The sequence below is a fragment of the Oncorhynchus keta genome, chromosome 1 (assembly GCF_023373465.1).
Source record: "Oncorhynchus keta strain PuntledgeMale-10-30-2019 chromosome 1, Oket_V2, whole genome shotgun sequence".
NCBI lineage: Eukaryota > Metazoa > Chordata > Actinopteri > Salmoniformes > Salmonidae > Oncorhynchus > Oncorhynchus keta.
In genome coordinates, this window is record NC_068421.1 from 36570627 (window position 1) to 36597180 (window position 26554).

Consider the following 26554-nt stretch of genomic DNA (forward strand, 5'->3'; position numbering starts at 1 on the left):
ATTTTGGAGGATACACCAATCAGATAAAGAACTTCAGATGAACAACAGTGCCGTTCCAATTTTTGTTGTGTATATGTCGGCCTGCTTGTCCTTGTGATCCTGTATGGCTCAGTTGGTAGCGCATGGCATTAGCAACGTCAGGGTTGTGAGTTCAATTCCCAGGGCCTGTAAAATGTAGGCACGTACGACTGTAAGCCATTTTGGATAGAAACGTCTGCTACATGGCATATATATTAGTGTCGGTCTCCTCACGGGGCCTCTTTCATCGTCTGCCATCGACACCGCAGATGGAGTGTTTGGTATTTGAGGTAAAACAACAGGCCTCCTTTAGATTAAGCCCCCATTTAGTGTCTCAGGGACTCAGCAAAGCTGTTCAGGACGTACTCCAATACACAGAACAGACTGGGTATCATCCCACACCGCCTCATTAAATGCTGTTATGTTGACTGATAAACTGTCATCAGCTCAGATCTGTGTGTGTGTGTGTGTCTGCATGCCTGTCTATGTTTCTGTGTGTGTAAGCTATAACTCAGTGGAGACGGCAGGCAGATTTGGCTGCACTGTTGCTAAGAGACACCCTCCCCGGGATGAACGAAGGGCAAAAGTACAGGTGAGGATGACACACACTCGCTGGTGGTATCAGTCTCCGCATGCACGCCCGCACGCCCGCACGCACGCACGCACGCACGCACACACACACACACACACACACAGGTAAACACAATATGACTGATGATTATTAGGAGGCATGTATACTAATGACCATGATGGACAGAGGGTAAAGGGTGAGTACTTGCTAAGTAAGAGCAGCATGCGTTTTACCCCCAGCCTTGTGACGCAAAGCTTAGGGCCGTAGAGGATATAAATAGCGCTTAGGACAGACAGAGCAGAAACCTAAACACACCAGGCAAAAGAGCCTTTCTCTATCTAGGACAGAGCAAAAAGACACATCTCTGTGTCCTGTGACAACAGACAAAAAGAGTCATCTTCTCTTCAGTCCTCCTCCATCCCGCACCCGGACTGACATTGACCTGACAACAGCACCAATATAGGATGAGATCAGAAAGGGTGGTGTCTGAGTTCCAGATCAGCTGGAGCTTTTAGCCAAATTCCCTAACGTTTGTCATTGAATAATAGTCTGGCAACCAGGTCATATTGGGATGGGTTGTGAGGTTGCCAGGTTAGATTTGGTTTATTGTAGCACAACATCACAGAGCCTATTAAGGTTGGCAATGAAGGCCATATTGGCCATATCTATATGCATAGACCTCTCTCAGCCACAACGTTTCCTCAAGATCAAAAGGGCAGGTGATGTGTGATGTGGAAATGAGCAAGGCAATTGGCAGAGTGAGCGCTCTCTTCAGAGAAATATGGGCAACATCAGATTGAGAGGACATCACACTGAATATGAATTTATTGATGATTGATGATGGCTAAAAAAAGGTCATTCATTGTATTCGGTGACCGATACTGCATTGTTGGTATGTATATTTCGGGAGTTTTTCAAAATTAGCATTAACAACATATTTCTTTCTGATCTGCACATTCGCTACCAGGATGTATAGAGAAATGACTCACTAAAATACGAGCTTCTATATGCCAAACCGAACAAACAAAGGCTGAGAGAAAAAAAGAGGGGATAAGATACTTCAGAGTGAGATAAAACTCAGATAAAGAGGGCAAGAGGGAGAGAGGAAATGAAAGGAAGAAAATGTAGAGAGCGAGACAAGGAGAGTAGAATACCCAAGGGGTGCTGTAGTCTAGAATGTTCCATGCTGCTGTTCTATTTCTTGTAGGACAAATGGGTGAGTGACAGGAGGAGACCGTCTGCAGAGCTGCAGGGCTGCAGAATGAGGTGTTTCAGTCCAGAACTGTCAGTCTGCAGCTGTCTGCCTTGCAGACAGTAGGACTCATACTCCCTGCTGCTAATGTTCAGGGGGATACTAGGACTGTATAGATCAACCTTACCTGACACCGTGGACCCACTACAATTTGCATACCACCCAAAGAGATCCATGGGTGATGCAATCGCCATTGCGCAGCACTCTGCCCCATCCCACCTGGATAAGAGGAATACTGTCATTAAGCTCAGGGCCCTGGGTCTGAAATCTCCCTCTGCAACTGGATCCTATACTTCCTGACGGGCAGACCCCAGGTGGTGAGGGTAGGTAACAACATTTCCACCACGCTGACCCTCAACACGGGGTCCCCCCATAGATGCGTGCTCAGCCCCCTAAGGTGTCCACATGCTTCCCAGCTGAAGCAGGTTGGAAGAGTTTGTGCAAATATTATGGTGACATTTTGTGACGTTTCTGTTCGTTTTGGACTTTGGTAAGTTTTCTTTGGGCTGTTCGGGCACACAACATTTATTCTAGAGGCAAGCAGAAGTCGGTATACGAAGTTGGTTACCAAGTCGATAGCCAAAGTCGGTATACGAAGTCGGTATACGAAGTCTTCGCCCCTTCGTCAGTGATTGGTCTACAGTAGGGATTCTTCAATGTCATTCAAAGAGAGACGGCTTGTTTTCATGAACATTTCTTCATTGAGTAATACTGCACCAAACATATTCGTTAGATGTAAAATTGCGCGACTAAGATATACTCGGCAAAAACGTCAAAATGAATGACAGATTTCTTGAGTTATCTTAGATTAATTCTGACTAGTGTATACTGGCTACGGCGTCTCTGGTTTTCCAAGCAAAGGTATTTTAAGGGAGTGTGCGATCACTCTTGTTCGGTTCACCAAGCCGACTTCGGCTAGGTGCCAGCCAAGCTGAAGCATACTGACTCCTTTAGCACTGACTCTCCACACATCCAACCTTTACACACAAGCACGCACACAGACCACAGTTGACTAGCAGGGGGAGAGAGTGAGCATGACCATCTCCTGTTCAACCTGCTGATTAACTCTCAGACCGCAAGCAGTCTTATCTGGCTTGTCAGCACTGGAATAAAACAACATCAATTCCAATCAAAACATTATGATCTGATGATAAAGATGACGCCGTCTCCCAAAACACAACACCATACATTCCCTGTGCCACAGTCTCTCGACGATACTGCAATGATCCTGTAAATGCTGTCATGAGTACTCCCTCTGCAGTTTTGGGATAAAAAGCTGTGTGGGTATTACCATATTCCTTGTGGCTTCTATCTTTCTGCTTCCCTAACAAGCAGGGGATATCAAAGCAGCTCAGACCGAGACCAAAGGGCTGTGTGGCGATGCATCTTGAGCTCTCCTTAACCGGATGGCGCTGAAACGCTAGAAAATATGCCGTAGCTCTGTATCTGCAGCAGCCCAGAGACTCTGTACAAGCAGATCACAACCACCACTCACTATGGACAGTCCCTTCTCCTAGTATCCCACATGTTAGTATTCTGCAGGACCCTGTGCATAGGAGAGGGGACTGAGGGGGACTGAGTGACCCCCCGGTAGTGAGGGGGACTGAGGAGCAGCAGGGAGCCGTTATGGGTGCTGGGAGGGTGCTATCTATAACCTAAAGGGTTATTCGGCTGTCCCCATAGGAGAATCAATTGAAGAATGGTTTTTGGTTCCAGGTAGAACCCTTTTGGGTTCGATATGAAACCCTTTCCACAGAGGGTTCTACATGGAACACAAAAGGGTTCAACCTGGAACCAAAAAAAAGGTTATCCTTTGTGGACAGCCAAAGAACTGTTTTTGGAACCCTTTTTTCTAAGAATGTAGGGTGCACAAACTCCTCTCAACTTCGAGATTCAGAAAACATTCAGAGCTGTGATACACAACACCCTTAACTAGTGGTTGTGGGTAAATAGAGCCACCTGCCACTGGAACCAGCTCAAACAGCTTCCATTAATGATAAGCCTCCACACAATCTTCAGAAAAGTGCAGAGCTCAAAGAAAATCCTCGCTAGGAATCATTGGAAGTGAGTGACCTCATAGAGAGGTATACTTTGTAATGGTAAACACAAAAATACTCATAGAGAGGTATACTTTGTAATGGTAAACACGAAATGCTGGGGCAATGAGATTAAGTGTACCCAGCTCAACAATACACTATTCAGTGTCTCATAATGCTGAAAGGCTGAACAATCCAATAAGAGCTGCTTGTGTGCTCGTCTTTAGGGAGTGATACACTCTACAGAGTCCCTGATACTGACACACAACCTGATTGTAGAGGATCTTAGCACATCTATCAGAGCACAACCAGTCTTTCATTAATGAATAAGCCATGGCCCTGGAGACTCATGGGCAAATAACTTACGGATACACAAGCAGGAGAAATCTCACCTGGCAACAAGGAGCAAACCCTATTGGACCAGGTTATAGCTATAAGTACAGACTAGAGTGGGTAGAGGTTCAGGTAAACAAACAACTACTGAACACTTGATTCACACTATATGGCCGACCTGAACTATACTGGGCTGGCTCTTATTTAAAACATTGTCCTTTCCAGTACGATTCCCCAGCAACTATGGTGTATGCATATCCTGGCCAGCCCAGCACAGCTTCTCTGTGCTTGATTTGTGAAAATGGAATGGTTTATCTAGATTAGATTAGATACCCAGTCTTTCCATAACTCCCATCTGAACCAGTTCAGGATGAGACATGATGGTTTAAATATATATATATATTTAACTAGGCAAGTCAGTTAAGAACAAATTCTTATTTACAATGACTGCCAAGCCCAGCCAAACCCGGATGATGCTGGGCCAATTGTGGCCGCCCTATGGGACACCCAATCACAGCCGGATGTGATACAGCCTGGATTCAAACCAGAGACTGTAGTGACGCCTCTTGCACTGAGATGCAGTGCCTTAGACCACTGCGCCACTCGGAAGCCCATAACTGACTCTGACACTATCGATCAATGGCACATCCTCCGAGATCAAATCTCACCTTCTTCTCCTACTCTCCAGCACGGATTTAGTCTCCTAAACTCTTGAGCTCTTGACAAACGATTCCTTTAGGGTGGGATGTTTGACTGATTCCCTCACAGTTTCTTATTGTCAATCATCTCTTTCTCTTCTCTCTCTCTCTCTCTCTCTCTCTCTCTCTCTCTCGCTCCCCAGTTCCATCTGTGGTGCGAGTCTGATGCACGGAGGAAGGATGCAAAGCCAGTGTGTCCCGTCGCTTACCGAATCCCTATTGACTGCTACTCAAGTTGCCATGGAGAAAGAGGGGATGAATGGGACAGGAAAAGAAAAATCAATTACTCCCCAAAGAGTTGCTCTCATAGGCAGGCAGTGGCGGGCCTGTGGCGTGGAGGAGCGGAGTGGTTGTGACAGTAACAAACGGCAGCTGATGCCCTCTCCATTTCTATTCCAGGAGTAGGAAACAAGGACAGCCAAGGAGGCAGTAATAAGGTCCCTGAGTCACCTTGGTAGTTTGGTTATGAGATACAATGATGCTGGCTGCTGTTTGTCGTTTGTGGATGCACTCTCTTACACGAGAATGAGTCCTATTGCTACTGTAACTCCCGCAGTATTCACTACATGCAGTGAATAGTTGAGTCAACTCTGAGGCTAAGTTTCCTTGAGGAATACTACACAGAACTGGGTTAGGTAGGATTGAAATGCTAAACACATTCTGCTATTTAGGTCATTCTGACAAGTGGTATGTGAAGCAAGGACATTGGACTTTTCCATAGGAAAAAAGCCCAACCATTCAGGGCATCCACTCAGACGTGTCGTCACACGTGTCATTTATTCAAGCGCATCACCTCTACCACTGGCAAAGATGGTAAAGTTGTTTGAATAACTGGTCAAGTTATTTTCTCGCTGATGTGAGGAATCGTCACAAAATTCAATGGTTATTGAATGACAACTATACCAATCGTAGGAGATCACATTTATTGATAACAGTTCTCTATAATAGAATAAATGGCCCAATCAATGCCAGTAGTTGTAGGCCATACACGCACGCACGCACGCACGCACGCACGCACGCACGCACGCACGCACGCACGCACGCACGCACGCACGCACGCACGCACGCACGCACGCACACACACACACACACACACACACACACACACACACACACACACACACACACACCCTAAGACACACATGTTTGTTTTACTATCCTTGTGGGGACCAAAGAATTGATTCTCATTCAAAATCCTATTTTCCTTAACCCCTAACCTTAAACCTAACGCTAAACCTAACGCTAAACCTAACCCTTAACATAACCCTAACCTTAACCCCAAACCCCTAAGCCTAACCCTAAACTTAACCCTTAAGCCTAAAATTGACTTTCTCCTTGTGTCGAACAGTCAAATGTCAGAACTTTCCTTGTTTTACTATCTTTGTGAACCAAACACACACACACAAATACACAGAATATTGTATTTCAATGTATTTCATTGACACCGTCAGTTTTCAGGCTGATGAACGACATGCCTCTAACTATGAACAACTCAATGATAATCCTGCTCAGCCTGTGACGCTTGGTTGTCTCCTACTCCGCTACTCTTCTCTACTCCTGTTGCCACAGCAACGCAACACTCCTCTTCACATCTCGCTCACAGCACATGCTGCCATTAAAAACCATCGTCAAGGGAGAAGACAGAAAGAGAAGTGCAGATTATGTTGTATCGATATCAACAGTCCAAATATAATAGAACCAAGCAGGATAATATCAGACAGAGACAGACAGACACAGGCAGGTGGGTCAGGCTCACCTCACAGTTGCGTCCGGAGAAGCCGGAGGTGCAGGTGCAGCTGTAAGCCCAGGTATTGGGCAGAGTGTCCTCTTTCTCTGGGTCGGAGGGTTGGGCCGAGCAGGCACCTCCGTTGAGACAGGGCCGTCCCTCACAGGGGTCAGGCAGGGGAGTGGCCTGGGTGGGGTCAGCCTCAGCCGGGGCAGCCGCCTCCGGAACAGGGGGCTCCAGATCAAGGGGGGAGGAGAAACCCCCACCCCCAGCACTCAGCAGAAGCAGGAGGAGGTAGAGGGGGCGCTGCGCGGCCACAGGCATCCTCATCTTCTCTTATGTACGTATAAACCTTATTTGTCACTCCCTCTCTGCGCTCTCTGTTCCTCTTAGCTCTGGCTCAGTGAGTAAGCTGCTGGTCGCTCTGCTATCTGTGTTTGTGGATGAGGGAGCTGAATGGAGAGTGTGTGAGTGTGAGAGGCAGGCTGGTAGGGATGCTGTAGACTGGCTGTGTGCACTGCGACTGAGCAAGCGAGCTGACTGGCTGGCGAGGAGACTGAGGAGGGGGCAAGCTCCCGCCATCGCTCTGATTCATTGTGACGACAGATGACGACAGTCTCTCTCTCGCCCTATCTCCTGCACGCACACATAGCCGCACACGTACAAACACACAGCTGCGAGCACACATGCACATGGAAGCACGCACACACACAGTGTCATCATTCATACCCTCTCCTTGGACCTGGCATGCCCATTTCTACTAGTTTGACCCCAAAGTTTCAGCTAAATAAATCTGGTCACAATTCACATTTGGAATGTTGCAAAGTATGTGCTTTTCAAAGCACTAAAAAACGAAATGACACTTAATGAAAATGTTCCCTTAATCCAGTATTATACAAGAGACAATTCACAAACTCTACAGCACAGCAACAGTCGTGTTTTAAAAGTAAAACTAACAATGACTCAATAATCCATGCATTCTGCTAATGCTATAAAGTCCAAAAGTTATGGGCGGAGTTAGAAAGTTGGCTGGTCAGAAGTATTACAATGTAAATGTGCTTTTAATCTGTCTGTCTGCATATTTCAAGACATCACATGAGGGTGCAGTGAGATATCCGTCGGGTTGAACGATACTCTTGTCAATTATCCTGAAAAATCTGATACTTAAAAACTGGGAATCAACCAATCCTCCATCGTTAAGACAATGGAAAAATCATATGCTTCATTATCTAAATATTGAAAGAGCGTGGGCGACAAAGAGGAACTCAATTTGAGGACGTGTGGCGGAGAGTAGTGCAGGCACTGGAGATAGGGGTGAGAACAGGTGGGTCTGAGCAGGTGTGATGTCGTTGATGTTTGTGTTCGTCTGTATGTTGTCTTTTGAATGTTTCCGTTTTGTATTGTATGAAAAAGGAAAATAAAAAATGTGTACTGAAAAAAGTAATCAGAGCAAAAATCCAAACAATACCCCCTCTCTTCAAATACTCTCAATTACTCAGCAACCAGTTCGTTCCCATGGCGATCCCTAGGTACCTGAACACTTGACAGTCATTATAGCTGTAATGTCTGTGACTCTTGTCTCTCCATCACCTTCAAAGATGAGCCCAGAGGTCAGTTCATGAACTACTGTACCTCTCACCATGCTCATCCACCAAACTCTGCCTATGAATGGCTCTACTCTTCATGGAGTAATAAAACCTTAGCAAGTGACAAGAATCTAAATAAATACATTTGCATAATAAATATAACAGACAGGTTATGAGAATTTTCTCAATCAGGAGTTTTCGGGAGTTTTAGAAGCCTAACTGAACCGTTCCCCAAAGACTAAGATTGTGTCCCAAATGGCACCCTCCTACTACTTATAGTGGCCTATGGGCTCTGGTCAAAAGTTGTGCGCTATGTAGGGAATAGGGTGCCATTTAGGAAGTACAATAAATATTCCCTCTACCTGAATTTAATCTACCTGAATTGAATCTCATAAGGTTGGTATGATTCATGACCTTAATTTCGGTAAGTAAAAAGCCTTTGCAGGCAGCTACCTCAGAAAGTGACTCCGTCGCCATGTCATGTGACCATGCAGTGTGGTCGATATAAAGTACGGTGGTCGTTAATAGACCGTCAGCCCACCCGAGTCCCAACTCTCCCATTTCCATAATGAGTCTTTACACAGGCCAGTAAATCTGTCAGCTCAACCACTTTACTCATCTCACAGAGAGCCAGGTACTGTGCTGAAGCCAACTTATCTGCTAGCTGACTGGACTCGGCCCCTCACACACAATACATATCCACTGGGCCTAAGTAGGATGTAGATGGGGTGTGCAATATGCATGTGCATGAAATCAGTGAAATTACAGGCGGGAGTACAAGGATACACATTTACAAAATCTGAAAGAGTTTGGTTCTTTTTTAAAGCATGCTTTGGCAATTCAGTGACATCATTTGGCATAAGCTAAGGACCCTGGGACTAAACACCTCCCTCTGCAACTGGATCCTGGATTTCCTGACGGGCTACCCCCAGGTGGTAAGGGTAGGTAACAACACATTCACCATGGTGATCCTCAACACGGGGGACCCTCAGTGGTGCGTGCTCAGTCTCCTCCTGTACTCTCTGTTCACTCATGCCTGCATGGCCAGGCATGACTCCAACACCATCATTAAGTGCCGATGACACAACAGTGGTAGGCCTGATCACCGACAACGACGAAACAGCCTATAGGGAGGAGTTCAGAGACCTGGCCGGGTGGTGCCAGAATAACAACCTATCCCTCAACATAACCAAGACTAAGGAGTTGATTGTGGACTACAGGAAAAGGAGGACCGAGCATGTCCCCATTCTAATCGACGGGGCTGCAGTGGAGCAGGTTGAGAGCTTCAAGTTCCTTGGTGTCCATATCACCAACAAACTAACATGGTCCAAGCACACCAAGACAGTTGTGAAGAGGGCACAACAAAACCTATTACCCCTCAGGAGACTGAAAAGATTTGGCATGGGTCCTCAGATCCTCAAAAGGTGCACCATCGAGAGCATCCTGTCTGGTTACATCACTGACTGGTATGGCAACTGCTCAACCCCGACCGCAAGGCACTACAGAGGGTAGTGCGTACGGTCCAGTACATCACTGGGGCCAAGCTTCGTGCCCTCCAGGACCTCTATACCAGGCGGTGTCAGAGGAAGGCCCTAAAAATTGTCAGACTCCAGCCGACCTAGTCATAGACTGTTCTCTCTGCTACCGTACGGCAAGTAGTACTGGAGTGCCAATTCTAGGTCTAAACAGCTTCTACCCCCAAGCCATAAGACTCCTGAACATCTAATCAAATGGTTACCCATAACTATCTGCAAGTACATTTTACCTCAATTAACCGGTGCCCCCGCACATCGACTCTGAACAGGTAACCCCCCTGTATATACAGTGGGGCAAAAAAGTATTTAGTCAGCCACCAATTGTGCAAGTTCTCCCACTTAAAAAGATGAGAGGCCTGTAATTTACATCATAGGTACACTTCAACTATGACAGACAAAATGAGAAAAAAAATCCAGAAAATCACATTGTAGGATTTTTAACGAATTAGCATATTATGGTGGAAAATAAGTATTTGGTCACCTACAAACAAGCAAGGTTTCTGGCTCTCACAGAGCTGTAACTTCTTCTTTAAGAGGCTCCTCTGTCCTCCACTCGTTACCTGTATTAATGGCACCTGTTTGAACTTGTTATCAGTATAAAAGACACCTGTCCACAACCTCAAACAGTCACACTCCAAACTCCACTATGGCCAAGACCAAAGAGCTGTCAAAGGACACCAGAAACAAAATTGTAGACCTGCACCAGGCTGGGAAGACTGAATCTGCAATAGGTAAGCAGCTTGGTTTGAAGAAATCAACTGTGGGAGCAATTATCAGGAAATGGAAGACATACAAGACCACTGATAACCTCCCTCGATCTGGGGCTCCACGCAAGATCTCACCACGTGGGGTCAAAATGATCACAAGAACGGTGAGCAAAAATCCCAGAACCACAAGGGGGGACCTAGTGAATGACCTGCAGAGAGCTGGGACCAAAGTAACAAAGCCTACCATCAGTAACACACTACACCGCCAGGGACTCAAATCCTGCAGTGCCAGACGTGTCCCCCTGCTTAAGCCAGTACATGTCCAGGGCCGTCTGAAGTTTGCTAGAGAGCATTTGGATGATCCAGAAGAAGATTGAAAGAATGTCATATGGTCAGATGAAACCAAAATAGAACATTTTGGTAAAAACTCAACTTGTCGTGTTTGGAGGACAAAGAATGCTGAGTTGCATCCAAAGAACACCATACCTACTGTGAAGCATGGGGGTGGAAACATCATGCTTTGGGGCTGTTTTTCTGCAAAGGGACCAGGACGACTTGATCTTTGTCAAGGAAAGAGTGAATGGGGCCATGTATCGTGAGATTTTGAGTGAAAACCTCCTTCCATCAGCAAGGGCATTGAAGATGAAACGTAGTTGGGTCTTTCAGCATGACAATGATCCCAAAAACACTGCCCGGGCAACGAGGTAGTGGCTTCGTAAACAGCATTTCAAGGTCCTGGAGTGGCCTAGCAAGTGTCCAGATATCAACCCCATAGAAAATCTTTGGAGGGAGTTGAAAGTCCGTGTTGCCCAGCAACAGCCCCAAAGCATCACTGCTCTAGAGGAGATCTGCATGGAGGAATAGGCCAAAATACCAGCAACAGTGTGTGAAAACCTTGTGAAGACTTACAGAAAACATTTGACCTCTGTCATTGCCAACACCATAATTTGCAAATAAATTCATTAAAAATCCTACAATGTAGGCCTCCCGGGTGGCGCAGTGGTTAAGGGCGCTGTACTGCAGTAACCGACTGGGAGGACCGTGGGGCGACGCACAATTAGCCTAGCGTCGTCCGGGTTAGGGAGGGCTTGGCCGGTGGGGATGTCCTTGTCTCATCGCGCACCAGCGACTCACGTGGCGGGCCGGGGCAGTGCGCGCTAACCAAGGTTGGATGCAATATTTGCAGCATACTGCGCTCTACCTAGTTATTTTATTTGTTACCTTTCAGTTAAGAACAAATTCCTAGACAATGAGGGCCTACCGGGGAACAGTGGGTTAACGGCCTTGTTCAGGGGCAGAACGATCCAGCAGCCTTTCGGTTACTGTCCCAACGCTCTGACCACTAGTCTACCTGCCGCCCCAGTTATGCAACAGTGTTCTGCACGCTGACTGCAATCCTTTTTTATAAGGGAAGATGTTAAACAGCCTCCTTGGGTAGGAAAGGAAAATAAATTCCTCCAGAGGTGACATTCAAGACCACCTCTCTGCCTGTCCCCTAGCATCTCCCTGGCCGTGACCCTACTCTGAGGGTGTCTCAGGGAAAGTTGAGATAACAAAAAACGCATTTCCATTTCACACTATTAGTATAACATTTTACATATATAAATAGGACAAATATAAGTGCCACCAAACTATACTGTATATCTCAATTGTCATGACCAAATCCATATCCCTCTCAGAACATTAACAATGGTTCTAAAAAAAAATTTAAAAAAAAAGGGGGGATGAGTTCTTTAGAATGACTCGGTCCTTTCAATGTAAATTGTGGTGTTTACTTCATCCACGCAGTTGATACATAAGGGCTTTGTCCACCAGTCACAGAAACATCAATCCTTCTAGTACTACTCTTAATAAACCATGGCATCTAAATTGGTAGGGTCTGTGGTATTCACCTGCTCATATAATCAGATATGTTATGAATCAAGCAACTCCTACTCCCATTGATCACCTCTAGGATTATACCCATCAGTCAAAACCACAGGATGGAGGATAAAAACAAACAGGAGGATGGATTAAATAAAGACAACACAGATGAGTCAAACAGTTACTTTATTTTATGTTCAGGTAAAAACATGAACCTGATGCAGTAAATTATTGCAGATCTTAGAAACCAGCACATGAACGATTAGGCCAGGAGAGCAGAGTGGGGCCCTCCCCTGGCCACAGACTGCAGGTGCACACCACGGTTTGTTCCAAGCCAGCAGCCAAAAAATAAACTACAGCAAGAAAAAAAATTAGAAAATTAAAAAAAGGTAAAGCAGACATCCACCTCAAACCGGGCGTCAAACTGCATATAAACTCTTATTCCATAAATGAACTTGAAATGCTATCTGGCCATGAAATGAGTCCAGCCAAATGTGTGCTCTCAGCTACAACAGGGATTGGGGGTGGCGGTTCGGCGCAAGGCCCAGCCAATCAGTCTTCCCAGAGGGCACTCCCTCAGGGTCCAGCTGAGACACACTACTACTCCATCAAAGTGAGGGCAAAAATGAAAGTCCAACACATTGGATAACTCTTATAACGTTTGAGCTGAAGCTCTGTAATTGTAGGCCAGAAAAACAATTTCAATTTAGGAAAAAAAAATAAAGAGTAGGTACTACGCTCTTATCACTACCCCGCAGTCAACCAACTGCAACTCTCGTTTCCAAAAAAATGTATAAGCAAAAACACACAGAGGGGGAAAAGCAGAACCAAATTGCAACAAATTGGGGCCGTATAATACACGAGAACAGAATGCAAACAGACAAACTGAAGGGGAAAGGAGACACGAGAACAAAGAGCTATTCTATCAAATGTGTAGAATGAGCAAAGTCTGCAAATTTTTCTGTACAAATTATCTTTGGAGCTAAAGTGAACCTAGCTTGCTCAATGGACCTCCCCTCCCCACCACAGTGATGTCATTCACCACTCTGGAGAAGAAACATCCCTTTAAATATCACACAGCAATGCATTTAAAATGTCACCCACATTTTTTTCTTTTTAAACATTACTCAACTACTGATATAATTTTTTCGCAGTTTTATTTATTTTTTGTTCTGCGAGTCATGTAACGCCTTTGTAGGAGAGACAGGGGCAGCAAATATATATCAAGTCCTTTTTTAATTTCTGCAAGCTGCGTTCTCTAACAAGAAGGCTGTACACATTTTGCCTTGATGTAGGTGATTACAAAAAGAAAAACTAGAAGGAAGTCATGATTAGGTCGGTTTGCTGTAGAAGGCATTTTGAATGGGAGAGACCGCGAGATCAGGACAGGTGGAAGGACTGCTGGCCCTCTCGGGCCGCAATCAACAGTTTCTTGCGCATGATCTCGATGCTGGAGTAGTCGGGCAGCTTCAGGTAGTTGACGCAGGTCATTACCGAGGGCAGGAAGTCGTCCGGGTTCTCCGTTGACTCAAAAGTCTTCCGCACAATGGTCAGCGGCGGGTTCAGACTACGGAAACCTGGAGGAGAGAGGTTGCATGCTCAGAATCAGATCAAAACAGAGCCATGGTTGGATTTCGACATACTTAATATGCCTTTTGCCTCGTCCCATTCTCTGTTCTTGAGGTCTATGGTGCCTATTTCTTTACTAAGTGCACGAGGGCACGACATGACTGCAGTTTAAGTTAAAATGCTCCGCAGTCAGAAAACATGTCACCCAAAGTATGGGCTTGTTCAAGCCACAAAGTCAGAGAACGGGACCCACGCATCTTCGAGGCACAACAATTCTTCAAGTGTGTATGGTGAGTGAGTGTGTGTAGGTATCCCTGACCACTCACCTCCAACAGGCAGCCTGGGGCTTCCTGTGACAAACTGCAGGAAGAGTCTCTGCTGCTCTGCGTCAAAACTACTGAGCACATCAAACAGGAACCCAACAGCACGACTGTGGAGAGAAACAGACAACACATCAAACCACTGCACTCTGGCAAGTCCTAAACATTACACTCAATGTAGGTCTGGTCGCTGACCTGTCATGCGTGTAGCCGTGGTCGGGACGACAGCACTCCATCAGGGTCTTGACGTCCCAGGTCTCGGACTTGCTGCCACAAAGCAGCTGATCCAACTACAGGTGGATGGGAGAGCATAGAGGGGTTAGCAACGTGACACCCTGAAGACAAACAGAACAGTGAAATAAATCATTGTTTCTTGAGATTAGCGATAAGCGGGACTCACCTCTTCAGGGTAGAAATACTGCAAGTGATGCAGGGGGAAGACCGACTCGAACCCTTCCCTGAAAGACTCAAACTGCCGGGACACGCCTTCGTTCATCGTCCAGTAGACCACCAGCTGTAGAGAGAAGAGGACCAACGGTCAGGTGGTGTGTGGAGAGTCTATATGTAGGAGCCCTGTGTGTGTGTACCGAGCTACCCACCCTGAGGTACTCCTCCAGGTTGTAGATGGTGACAGGGACATCCTTGCCCCCCTTCTTCAGCTCAATGTTGGGGAAACCAGGCAGGGTGAAGTCCAGGCCCAGGTCCTCCACAGAGCAGCCGTTCATGTTGAGACTCTCCAGAGCTTGCTGCAGGGTCTCCCTTGTCTAGGAGATACACATGGAGGAAACAGGCCTTTTATTAATATGGGGAACGTAACATGGAGGAGCTTCGGCAATCTGATAGGGAGGGGCCATGCTGGTTGAACTCAGAAGTTAGGCTAGCAAAACATCACTGACACTTGAGCAAAGCTGCAAATTCTGACACGCATGAACTTATGTGCGGACTGCGAAGCCCTTTGCTCAGTGCGTGGTGAGGAGTCACAGAGGGGATGTCTAGTGAAGTGTAAATCTAGCCATACTATAGCTACCACTATGAACGCCATCTCTGAGAAAGACCTCTGTTAAACCGTCCAAGTTCTCATTTTCAAAGACAAATTGTAATGACTGAGGTTAGCTGGGGAGATTGTGTATATCGGGAACTGACCTGGGAGAGGTCCTGCTCCAGCCTCTTCTTCTGGCGGATTATATCCTCCAGGTGCTGGATGGACTTTGCCACACCCGGGTCGATGTTGACCAGGTCGTGGGAGCTGATGGATGTCTCGTGCCGCAGCATCCACTTGTAGAAGGGCAGCCCCAGGGGCAGGTCCAGCTGGGAGGGAGTGGAGAGGAGACAGAGGTGTTAGTTCAGCAGAGGGCTCCCCACTGAGAGGTTCTGGTGAACGTAAAACTCTGCTTGAAAGGTGAAAGCATGTATGAGGGCTGTAGAAGAGGAGAGATACATCACCCAACTTTATTCCTGCAAACCCAGCAAACGGGGCTTAAGTCAAGTAATGCAAGTGTAAAAACCACTCCAAAAGGACTAAATAGAAGGTCTAGAAGCATTGGCATTGGAGACTACAGAGACTGGTCCAAGGTACAACAAAGTAGTACGGTTTACCAGTCTGAAGTCCATTATGGCCTTGGCCATCAGCTTGCCCAGGAAGCGGAACTTCATCTTGATTTTGGCGATGTGCGCCGGTTTGGTTGTCCTGCCGAAGGGAACGGCAAACAGCCCTCGGGAGCTGAACATGTACTTGGTCCCTTCTTGGCTTCCTGGGAGACAGAAAAATCAAGATGGTGGAGAAGAGAGGAGATTTAGGGAGAGGAAGAGATGTTCCAATGTGGGTGCCCTCTTCAGGAGCCCATATCTCAGCAAGATGTGACTAAACAGTTGCCACCTAGGCGCATTTTGGAAAATTGTAGGAGAGCCTTTATATCTAAAATAAATCACATTTCTGTACAGTAGTTTATTTGTTACAGAAATCACTACTAAAACATTTTTAGGAGCTCTTATTTAGAGACAAATCTATTCCCCACAGGGTTGGAGTAGAAAGTTACCTTTGGGGTTGGACAGGGTGACCTCCTCACCCCTCCACAGCCCAAGGTCAGCCCTCTGCAGCTCCTGGGAGACCAGGGCGTAGAACTCCAGGGTGGGACCCAGCCCTGTGCCCACCTGACAGAAGGATAGGGGGGAAGAAGGGAGAGAGCGAGGCCGAGTAAGAGGAGAGAGAAAAGGAAAAGAGGGAGGGAGAGAAAGAAAGAGATGAGCTTCTATCCAATAAGTCCAGGGTCATGTTCAAAATGTAATGCCCCAAACGACGCGGTATCTTACTTTTTATGAGAGGGACAAACTAAAAATGAAGGTGATTGAAGTGCTCTGTAATGAGGGTGTGAATGCGTATACTGTACCTCGTTCTCATACTGGATCTCCAGCATGGCTCTGGAGCTTCCGAGGTCCTGCATCACTGACTCCGCCTGCTTCAGCAGCTCCTCACGGTTTATCGTTCGCTGGAGACCGAGGGGGACGAGCAGAAAGGAAGAGTTAGTGACAAGACCAACAGGAGTCGGCAGGATACAAAAAGCAGATGAACTGGCTGGATAATTGTAATTGGGACATCCACTCTTCTTGGCTATACTTGAACCTATTCCAGAAAGGCATTTGAAATGCATGCATTGAGCCGATTGTGACATTACACCAACATCATTCTAACATTTTCAACACCTTTTTCCTGTCGAGGCGGGGCGCCACGCGGCTGTCCTGAGAATCTGATTGGTTGATCTCGGGGTTGGTGTCGAGGAGGCGCTGCATGGCCCGGTCACGGTCAAACGCTGTTACATAGAAGAGCATCTGCCGTGTGTCGAACGGGAAGAAGAAGGGACTGGGGAGGAGGGAGAGTGAATTAAATAGTTGGTCAAAATACATGGCATATATATACACATACACACACAGTTTATTAGGTACACCCATCTATACTGAACAAAAATAAACAACGCAACAGTGTTGGTCTCATGTTCATAAACTGAAAATACATTTTTAAAACAAAAACGGTTGCATCTGTATTCCCAGTCATGTGAAATCAATAGATTAGGGACTAATGCATTTCTCAGTTGACCGATTTCCTTATATGAATTATAACTCTTTGAAATTACTGCATGTTGCCGTTATATTTTTTATTCAGTGTAGTACTGGGTCGGACCACCCATAGCCTGCAAAACTGCCTGAATTCTGTGGGGCATTCTACAAGGTGAAACGTTCTACAGAGATGTTGGTCCATGCTGATGTGATAGCATCATGCAGTTACAGCAGATTGGATGGCGATACATTCATGCTGCGCTCAGCCCGTTCCATCTCATCCTAAATTGGATTGAGGTCAGGGGACTGCACAGGCCACTCAAGAAAACTGAACTTGCTGTCATGTTACATGTTATTCCACTCCTCAATTGTCCAGTGTTGATGATCGCATGGCCACTGGAGCCGCTTCTCATTTTTTGCAGATAGGAGTGGATCCTGGTGTGGTCGTCTGCTGCAATAGCCCATCCGTGACAAGGATCTACGAGTTGTGCATTGTGAGATGCAGTTCTGCGCCGTTATTGGTCTGTTCGTGGCCCGCCTGTTTGCAAGATTCTTTCCCTCCTCCTTCTACGTCTCGCAACAGGTTTTCGCCCACAGGAATGCCACTGACAATGTTTTTTTTTTGTCGCACCATTCTCAGTAAACCCTAGACACTGACGTGTGTGTGAAAAGCAGAGGAGTGCGGGAGTTTGAGATATTAGATCGGCACAGGTCAGTCGCTTAGGTCACTCGTTTTGACCATTATAACGTTCAACCGAAACGTAACTGAAAGCCTCGATGCCTTCTTTACATACAGTGCACGCGGAAAGTACTCAGACCCCTTGACTTTTCCCACATTTGTTATGTTACAGCCTTATTCTAAAATTGATTAAATCATTTTTTCCCTTCAATCTTCACACAATACCCCATAATGACAAAGCAAAAACAGGCTTAACAATTTTAGCAAATGTATTAAAAATTACGAACTGAAATATTACATCTCCAGGGATGTTCAATCGGGTTCAAGTCCGGGCTCTGGCTGGGCCACTCAAGAACATTCAGAGACTTGTCGATGTCCTGTAGGAAGGTGAACTTTCACCCCAGTCTGAGCACTCTGGAGCAGGTTTTCATCAAGGATCTCTGTACTTTGCTCCGTTCATCTTTCCCTCGATCCTGACTAGTCTCCCAGTCCCTGTTGCTGAAAAACATCCACACGATGCTGCCACCATCATGCTTCATTGTAGGGATGTTGCCAGATTTCCTCCAGACATTCAGGTCAAAGAGTTGAATCTTGGTTTCATAAAAAAAGAGAATTTTGATTCTCATGGTCTGACAGTCTTTCAGGTGCCTTTTGGTTCCAGGCTGTCATGTGCATTTTACTGAGGAGTGGCTTCCATCTGGCCACTCTACCATAAAGGCCTGACTGGTGGAGTACTTCAGAGATGTTATCCTTCTGGAAGGTTCTCCCATCCTCACAGAGAAACTCTGAAGTGCTGTCAGTGACCACTGGGTTCTTGGTCACCTCCCTGACTTAGGCCATTCTCCCCTGATTGCTCAGTTTGGCCGGCCGGCCAGCTCTAGGAATAGACTTGGTGGTTCCAAACTTCATCATTCTTAAATGGAAGGAGGGCACTGTGTTCTCGGGGCCCTTCAATGTTGTAGAAATCTTTTGGAACCCTTCCCAGATGTAAGCCTAGACATAATCCTGTCTCGGAGCTCTACAGACAATTCCTTCGATCTCATGGCTTGGTTTTTGCTCAGACGTGCACTGTCAAATGTGGGACCTTATATAGACAGGTGTGTGCCTTTCCAAATCATGTCCAATCAATTGAATTTAGCACTCCAAATCAAGTTGTACAAATATCAAGGAAGATTGTAAACAGGACACACTGGAGCTCAATTTCGAGTCTAATAGCAAAGGGTCTGAAAACTTAAAATGTGTAAAAAGTCAAGGGGTCTGAATAATAATAATAATAATAATAAACATTTAGCTGAATGCATTGCCACAGAGGGTGCCAGGGGTCTGGATTATCTCCATTAGTAGCCATGTGACTCAATGCCATCTTTCAATCGTAAAAGTCAGGGAAGGTGTGTAATACCTAATAAACTAGTGAGTGCGTGTACACACACACACACACACACACACACACACACACACACACACACACACACCCTTATGTGGGGGTTAATCTTGTGCCTATAAGAGAAAATTGGAATTTACTTCCTGATTTGAAATTGTCCCCAAGCCTGGTCTAGACATGCAGTTTGAGGACATTGCATGACTGAATACTAGGCCAGTAATGCCTAGTATTCAAAAGCTAGGCAGCTTTCTTTGTGTTCTGACTCAGTAGGTGTTATGAGCTGGAAAGTAGTCTGATGAGTTACCAGGTCTTCCCAAGCTCTGTGAGCCAGGTGGGGATGTTGCCGGTCATGATGACCAGAGGGTCCTGCAGCTGTCGGTTGGCCTTGGCTGTCAGCTTACTGTTGATGAACTCACTGGTGGGGATGATCTCCTTAGACACAGCATTCTGAAAAAACAACACCCTCAGCCGACTGGAACTACAACAACGCAGTGCCTCTGCCCCTCTGATGCAAAGGGAGACAGACACAGGCTGCTAGGTATTGTTTGAAGAGACAGTTATTTTGGGGCAACTGTGTGCACTAAGAGGGCTGTCTAGCTAGCAGACAGTTATAGTGATGGTACACTTGTGTTTGACCCCCTATAAGCCCACAAAGACAACAAAGACATATTTAGCATTAAGTAGATCATGTATGATAGACAGTGGAATCTGTTGGAGGCAGACCTACAGGATTGTGTCCCAAATGGCAATTTGTTCCCTACATGGTGGACTACTCTTGGACCTGGTCAAAAGTAGCGCACTACAAAAGGTTACAGGGTGCTATGTGGGATTCGACCAGTATGTTTGTCAGTTAGTGAAGTTTGAGCCAGTATCTGCGGGGTGGAGGGAGGATAGGACAGGCTACTCACGTCGTACAGGTAGAACCAGTAACTACTAATGGAGTGCAGCACCCTCAGCAGCAGGTTGACATCCAGAGACGGGTCGTCGAAGGTGATGCTCTCCGGGGGCTCCGACATGAGGTACATCTCCAAGGGGCTGGCCACGCTGGGACACACGCCGTCTGGGAGGGGAAAGACAGCAGGTCGGGTTCATATTCATTAGTGCACCCTTCCTGTTTCAGTCATTTTCTTACGTTTTGTGCCCAATGAATGTAATGACGCCCAGATATGTATTAACTAAACTGACATGGTAAAATGTTCAGTATGAGATAAGGACATGAATGGTCAGATTTGGTGTAGGTGATAGAATGGTCAGATCTATGGCGTGCACTACTTTCAAAGTAATACGGTGTAGAGAAAAGGCTGACATTTGAGACTGAAAGCCCTTTGGCCCTGGGGTTGGCGCAAAAGCACTTTGGGACAACTGCTGATGTAAAAAATAAATTTGATTAATTGATTAAACAGCCAATATCTGTGGGTTTGTGTTAACAGGTCATCTCAGGTCACATTCATTGATGGTAAAAAAAAAGTCAATTAATCATTCAATAAGCCTTGCCCCAGAATTTTGGGCATGCTGATGGATAGCAAGCGTAGACAGACACCTCGGACAAGCTCACGTTTCAAACACTTAGAAGCCATGGATGGCTATGGCAAAAAGAGTATATATAAAAAAAAAAATGTAATTGGGCTCCCGAGTGGCGCAGCAGTCTAAGCCACTGTATCTCAGTGCAAGAGGCGTCACTTTAGTGCCTGGTTCGAACCCGGGCTGTATCACATACAGCCATGTTTGGGAGTCCCATAGGGCGGCTCACAATTGACCCAGCGTCGTCCGGGTTTGGCCGGAGAAGGCTGTCATTGTAAATAAGAAATTGTTCTTAACTGACTTGCCTGGTTAAATAAAAAAATACAAATATTGCCTAAATAATTGTGCACCAGGGCACATTCAACTATGATACATGAACTAGAGCTTGTTGGAAGTGTTTCTCAAATCCAAAATTATACTGTGGTTGTATTGTTAGAAACGTACGAGACCATTCGAAAGAGCAGAAGTGAATCATCTTTTTTGCACCCATCTCTGACAGTGTAATTGCGCAGATCAAAACTATATAGGACCAAAAGTGTTTATGGGGGATCTCTTCTTGAATATAGTGTTTTCCTTTAATATTTTCATTGCGCACAGACACTCTACCAGGTGTTTAAAGACAATGTTACGTATAGGGTTAATATAAATGGTTATGCATGTTAGCTACATAAATTGGCTATATTAGAAATATAGTGCTCATCTGCTGTAGTTATTAGCAAACGATTTGATAGCACCAAAAGTGTTTACCAAATTGTACAACACGGACAGTGCATTCAGAGCCATCCGGTGGCTAGCCATACTACAAACCTAATTTGACAGGTTCCGTGTAATGACCACAACATTGCAAAGAGTCTCCCCATTAGCAAGGAGTAGACTCTCATTTCATTGTGCATTAACCTCTAAAAGTCTAAGCCGTTGGGGGTGGGTGGGTTCTACTATGCTAACATATGGAATGGTTATAGCAAGGATCACATTTAGATATTCAATTTTGGTAACACTTGAAGTATAAAAAAATGTAATATATATATATATATATATATATATATATATATATAATATTGAATCTGGCCTTTACTACTAGAGACCATAGAAACGCATTGAATAACATTCACAAATTGCCCCCCCCCAAAAAAAGTTGTCAAGACGTTTTGAAGTGTCTCTCCTATATCTAGGAGATAAGAACGCTCAGGAAAATGTGGTTATTGGGACATTTAACCCCTTACTTTATTTGCCATAAAAATACCTCCATACATTTGTATGGGTTACCATGACACTTGTGGAAACGGAGAACATCTTTCCTCTACAGATGTTTTTTGTGAGAAGACCAATTTTTGGGATATCTCATGGTCTGACAAGCACCGCTGTAGATCGGCCACCGCAGATCCAGAAGGTCGACATAGACAGACGTGGTGGATTGAGACGCGGCCCATGGCAAAAAACATCTAGCTTAAAAACTGACAGATTTTTAAATGATGTTACTTAGATTCACGCATGGGTGCGTCAATAGAGACTTAAGGATTAAAAACAGTGAGATGATTGTGAGGGGTTTTCTCCAGTGGTTTGAAAGGGGAATTGGGCTTCTCGTGAAAACGTTGACCAAGGTTGCAACAGTACCAAGGTGGGGCAGGGCTTTGCGAAAGGTCCATTAACTTGTTTCAAGCAGGAGAAGCAGGTCAGATCAAATCTTATTAGTCACATGTGCTGAATACAACAGGTGTAGTAGACCTTAGTGAAATGCTGAATATAACAGACCTTACAGTGAAATTCTTACTTGCGAGTCCCTAACCAACAATGCAGTTTAAAAAAATTACTTCTTCCCCAGGGTAAATAGTACTTTAGAGTTCCACTACAAAATAAACAAGCAGAACTGGTCCTTCTCAGTCTCCAGGCCAGTAGACAACAGACACCCACCCCACCAGTCTAGGCCCAGAAGGGGTGGTGGTTCCTACCGTGCCACAGTTCGTCCTGTTTCTTAGCGTTGCGGGGTGAGGTCTTGGTGGGGGCGGTCTGTGCCCGGCCCCTCTTACCTCCCACCGCATCCTTAGTACCATCCTCATCATCCCTCACTGGCTTATACCTGATGGGATAGAGAGTGTGTAAATCATCACGGGGAAAGTGACTACATCACCATGTCAGTTAGTTGCATTCGTTCACCAACTCAGCCGCCTATAGACCTGTGTGTGTGACGCATCACCGGGAAGGTGGCTACACTGCACAAGTCTAACAGCCACCCAATACAAAAATCAGTCCTTTATGTTTGTTAACCAGTCCAGCCTATAGAGACTGGTGTGAGTGGCCATCCAGCATAAAAGGGGATACCATATGGTGTGGGTTTTGGTCCAGATGCCAGCCCGCCCGAGCGGGTTGGCCTCGTCGTCCGTGGACTCTCTCTCCTCCTCGGACTGCAGGCTGAACTGCCGCACTGCCTGGTACACCGTCATGTTGTAGGGCAGCAGGTGGTCGCCGATGTAGAATTGTAGCCGGTGGCGCACGCTGCCAGAGTTCAGGAACTGGGCCGCCTATACCAGGATAGACGGTCAAGTTAGGGTTGGAGGTAACAGAATAAGTTATGGGTGGGTGGGGGAGAGTTATCATCCAATATTGAGAGTATTTTGCAAGGACATTGTAGCCACGTACCAGCGATTCGTCAATTTCATCGTCTGAACCATCATCGTCACTGTCTTCATCCTCCTCTCTGATTCGTCCGTAACCTTTAGAGATAAAAAGTCCCATTGAGCACGTCAGCATGTTACCCATTAATGTCAGCAATGTAAGGAAACATTCTATTCTGCCAACAGAAAAGGAAGAACAGAAATACTCTGGGAAGGAACTTGAGAAAGCGGACCAGCTGGGTGAAGATCATTTGTGGGTGACCTGTCCTCACGGAGTGAAAGGGCTTAACTTAAGGTATAGGGGGCAGCATTTTCACTTTTGGATAAATAGCATGCCCAATTTCAACTTCCTGCTACTCATGCCAAGAATATAAGATATGCATATTATTAGCAGATTTGGATAGAAAACACTGAAGTTTCTAAAACTGTTTGAATTACGTCTGTGAGTATAACAGAACTTATGTAGCAGGCAAAACCCTGACGACTAACCATTCAGTTTTTTTTTTTTAGGTCTGTCTGTTCAGTCTCATTGGGAAATGATATTTCTTAGGCACTTGTTTTCAGTTCTTACCGCTTCCACTGGATGTCACCAGTCTTTGGAATTTGGTTGAGGTTATTCCTTTGTGCAATGAAGAAGTACAGCCATCTAGGAAATGGGTAACACTGTTGAGAGTTGCGCAAGACTTAAAAAGTAGCGTTAGTTTCCTCTCGTCCTCTATTGAAAACAGATAGAACCGTCTTCAATTTGATCGATTATTAACGTTTAAAAATACCTAGTTGTATTACAAAAGCAGTTTGAAATGTTTTGGCAAAGTTTACAGGCAACTTTTCAGATATTTTGTAGTGACGTTGCGCAATTGGGAAGCTGTTTTTTTCTGGTTTATTTATGCGTTTTGTGTAGCGTCTGCAGGGTTGAAATATGCTACTCTTTGTTTACTGTTGTGCTATCATCAGATAATAGCTTCTTATGCTTTCGCCTAAAAATCTTTTTAAAATCTGACATGTTGGCTGGACTCACAACGAGCTACACTCACAATTTGTAGCTTTAATTTAGTATCTTACATGTGTGATTTAATGAAAGTCTGATTTTATAATTTTATTTGAATTTGCCGCGCTGCATTTTCCCTGGCTTTTGGCCAAGTGGGACGCAAGCGTCCCCTATACCATAAGAAGTTGAGTCAGTAACTCAATGCAAAAGTGAGAGTTCCCAGTGCTTACCTCGGACAACCAGGTAACGTTCAATTGCCTGTACCAAGGCCAGGGGATCAATCTTCACCGGGCCCCCCTTCCACTGCTTCACATTGGTACAGTCCGGGTGCCTCTGCAGCTGACACTTGAGTTGGTGTGTGTTGAAGAACTTCAGGGCCTGAGACCCTCTGAAGGAGACACACACACACACATAATCACAATGATACAGAGGTGAATACTGGCAAGTCCCCTTCACCTATACCCATATAGACTTCAATAGGGCCAATTGGCATCACACAATAAATGGACAAGTGAATGACTGACATTAAAAATAGAATGTTTGTGGAACAAAAGGAAGAAATTGAAGGAAGAGCTGGGACAAGGTAAATAAACTAACCTGCTCCCATTGCCGTTGCCACTGGGGAAGTCGTGCACCTTGACAGGAAACTGCTCCATCTGGCTTAGGCAGTTGTTCATCTTGTGCACCAGTGACAGCAGGGGTCCGTTCTCAGACGGCTCCAGGCGGCCTGCCGGTTCCATCCCCGGGATCTGGAAGGGCAAAACGCAGCAGGGACACGCTTCAAAACATGCGTCGCATTCATTACGGCACACCGTATAAACATATTTTGCAATAGAAAATGAAAATAAGCATTTATTATTGGTTTAAGTTTAGGTAGTTCCTCAGTTCTATTCCATTTGTTTCCTAGCAGCTATAACCATTGTTGAACTCCACCGTTGTAAAAAACAACAACAAAAAAACAGCTGACAAAAGCATGGTTTAGCAGTCAATTGTGTTGGCTGTGTTTAGAGTTCACATGTTTCTGGTACTAAACCATGAAAAGGAAAAACCCAAGGAGGCCGAGACACAAAAATAACTAATAATTTAATGTGATCCATGCTTGAAAGAAATTCAAATTCTTTAAAATCCATACATAAAGATCTAATTTTTGAGCACAAATTTGTTTACATCCCTGTTGAGACAATTTCTCCTTTGCCAAGATAATCCATCCACCTGACAGGTATGGCATATCAAGGAGCCAATTAAACAGCACAGCCAATACACAGGTGCACCTTGTGCTGGGGAAACTAAAAGGCCACAAAATAAATGTGCCGTTTTATCACAACACAATGCCACTGAAGTTAAGGGAGTGCAATTGGCATTCTGACTGCAGGAACGTCCACCAGAGCTATTGTCTGAGAAATGAACCTTCATTTCTCTACCATAAGCCACCTCCAACATTGTTTTAGAGAATTTGGCAGTATGTCCAACCGGTCTCATAACCGCAGACCACGTGTATGGCGTTGTGTGGGCGAGCGGTTACCGTGACGAGATACTGAGGCCCATTATTGTGCCACTCATCCGCCGCCATCACCTTATGTTTCAGCCTGATAATGCACAGCCCCATGTCGGAAGGATCTGTACACAATTCCTGTAAGCTGAAAATGTCCCAGTTCTCCCACGGCCTGCAAACTCAGACATGTCACCCACTGAGCATGTTTGGGGATGCCCTGGATCGAAGTGTACGACAATATGTTCCAGTTCCCGACAATATCCAGCAACTTCAGACAGCCAGTGAAGAGGAGTGGGACAGCATTCCACAGCCTGATCACCTATATGCGAAGGAGATGTGTTGCGCTGCGTGAGGAAAACGGTGGTCACTGGGTTGTGATCCACTCCACTACTTTTTTTTTTTAAGGTATCTGTGACCAACAGACGCATATCTGTATTCCCGGTCATGTGAAATCCATAGATAATGCCTTATGAATGGATTTCAATTGAATGATTTCCTTATATGAACTGTAACTCAGTAAAATCTTTGAAATTATAGCATGTTGCCTTTATATTTTTGTTGGGTATAAATAAAAAAGGAGCATACGCTTCAGCCTTCATCTGTGCTGTACAAACAA

At 45.5% G+C, this 26554-nt stretch overlaps 2 protein-coding genes across 16 annotated transcripts in view; both read right to left on the reverse strand.

Moving 5' to 3' along the window:
* The window catches only part of LOC118383166 (delta and Notch-like epidermal growth factor-related receptor), an 80935-nt gene extending 73761 nt beyond the window's left edge, over positions 1–7174 (reverse strand). The window contains exon 1 of the mRNA XM_035769793.2: positions 6665–7174. Within this exon, the coding sequence (XP_035625686.2) occupies positions 6665–6964 (300 nt within the window). The 5' untranslated portion in view covers positions 6965–7174. The remainder of the gene's footprint in view (positions 1–6664) is intronic.
* A 5320-nt stretch (positions 7175–12494) lies between these two features.
* The window catches only part of LOC118383788 (E3 ubiquitin-protein ligase TRIP12), a 52511-nt gene continuing 38451 nt past the window's right edge, over positions 12495–26554 (reverse strand). For all 15 annotated transcript variants that reach the window (XM_052523499.1, XM_052523489.1, XM_052523484.1 and 12 more), the window contains 17 exons: positions 25044–25195; positions 24677–24834; positions 23484–23557; positions 23166–23365; positions 22796–22923; positions 20234–20385; positions 19630–19772; positions 16915–17071; positions 16602–16700; positions 16251–16365; positions 15811–15965; positions 15358–15522; positions 14814–14978; positions 14615–14728; positions 14410–14504; positions 14221–14324; positions 12495–13902 (listed from right to left, as the gene is read on the reverse strand). In XM_052523499.1, coding sequence (XP_052379459.1) covers positions 13706–13902; positions 14221–14324; positions 14410–14504; positions 14615–14728; positions 14814–14978; positions 15358–15522; positions 15811–15965; positions 16251–16365; positions 16602–16700; positions 16915–17071; positions 19630–19772; positions 20234–20385; positions 22796–22923; positions 23166–23365; positions 23484–23557; positions 24677–24834; positions 25044–25195 — 2373 coding nt within the window. In that variant the 3' untranslated portion in view covers positions 12495–13705. The remainder of the gene's footprint in view (positions 13903–14220; positions 14325–14409; positions 14505–14614; positions 14729–14813; positions 14979–15357; positions 15523–15810; positions 15966–16250; positions 16366–16601; positions 16701–16914; positions 17072–19629; positions 19773–20233; positions 20386–22795; positions 22924–23165; positions 23366–23483; positions 23558–24676; positions 24835–25043; positions 25196–26554) is intronic.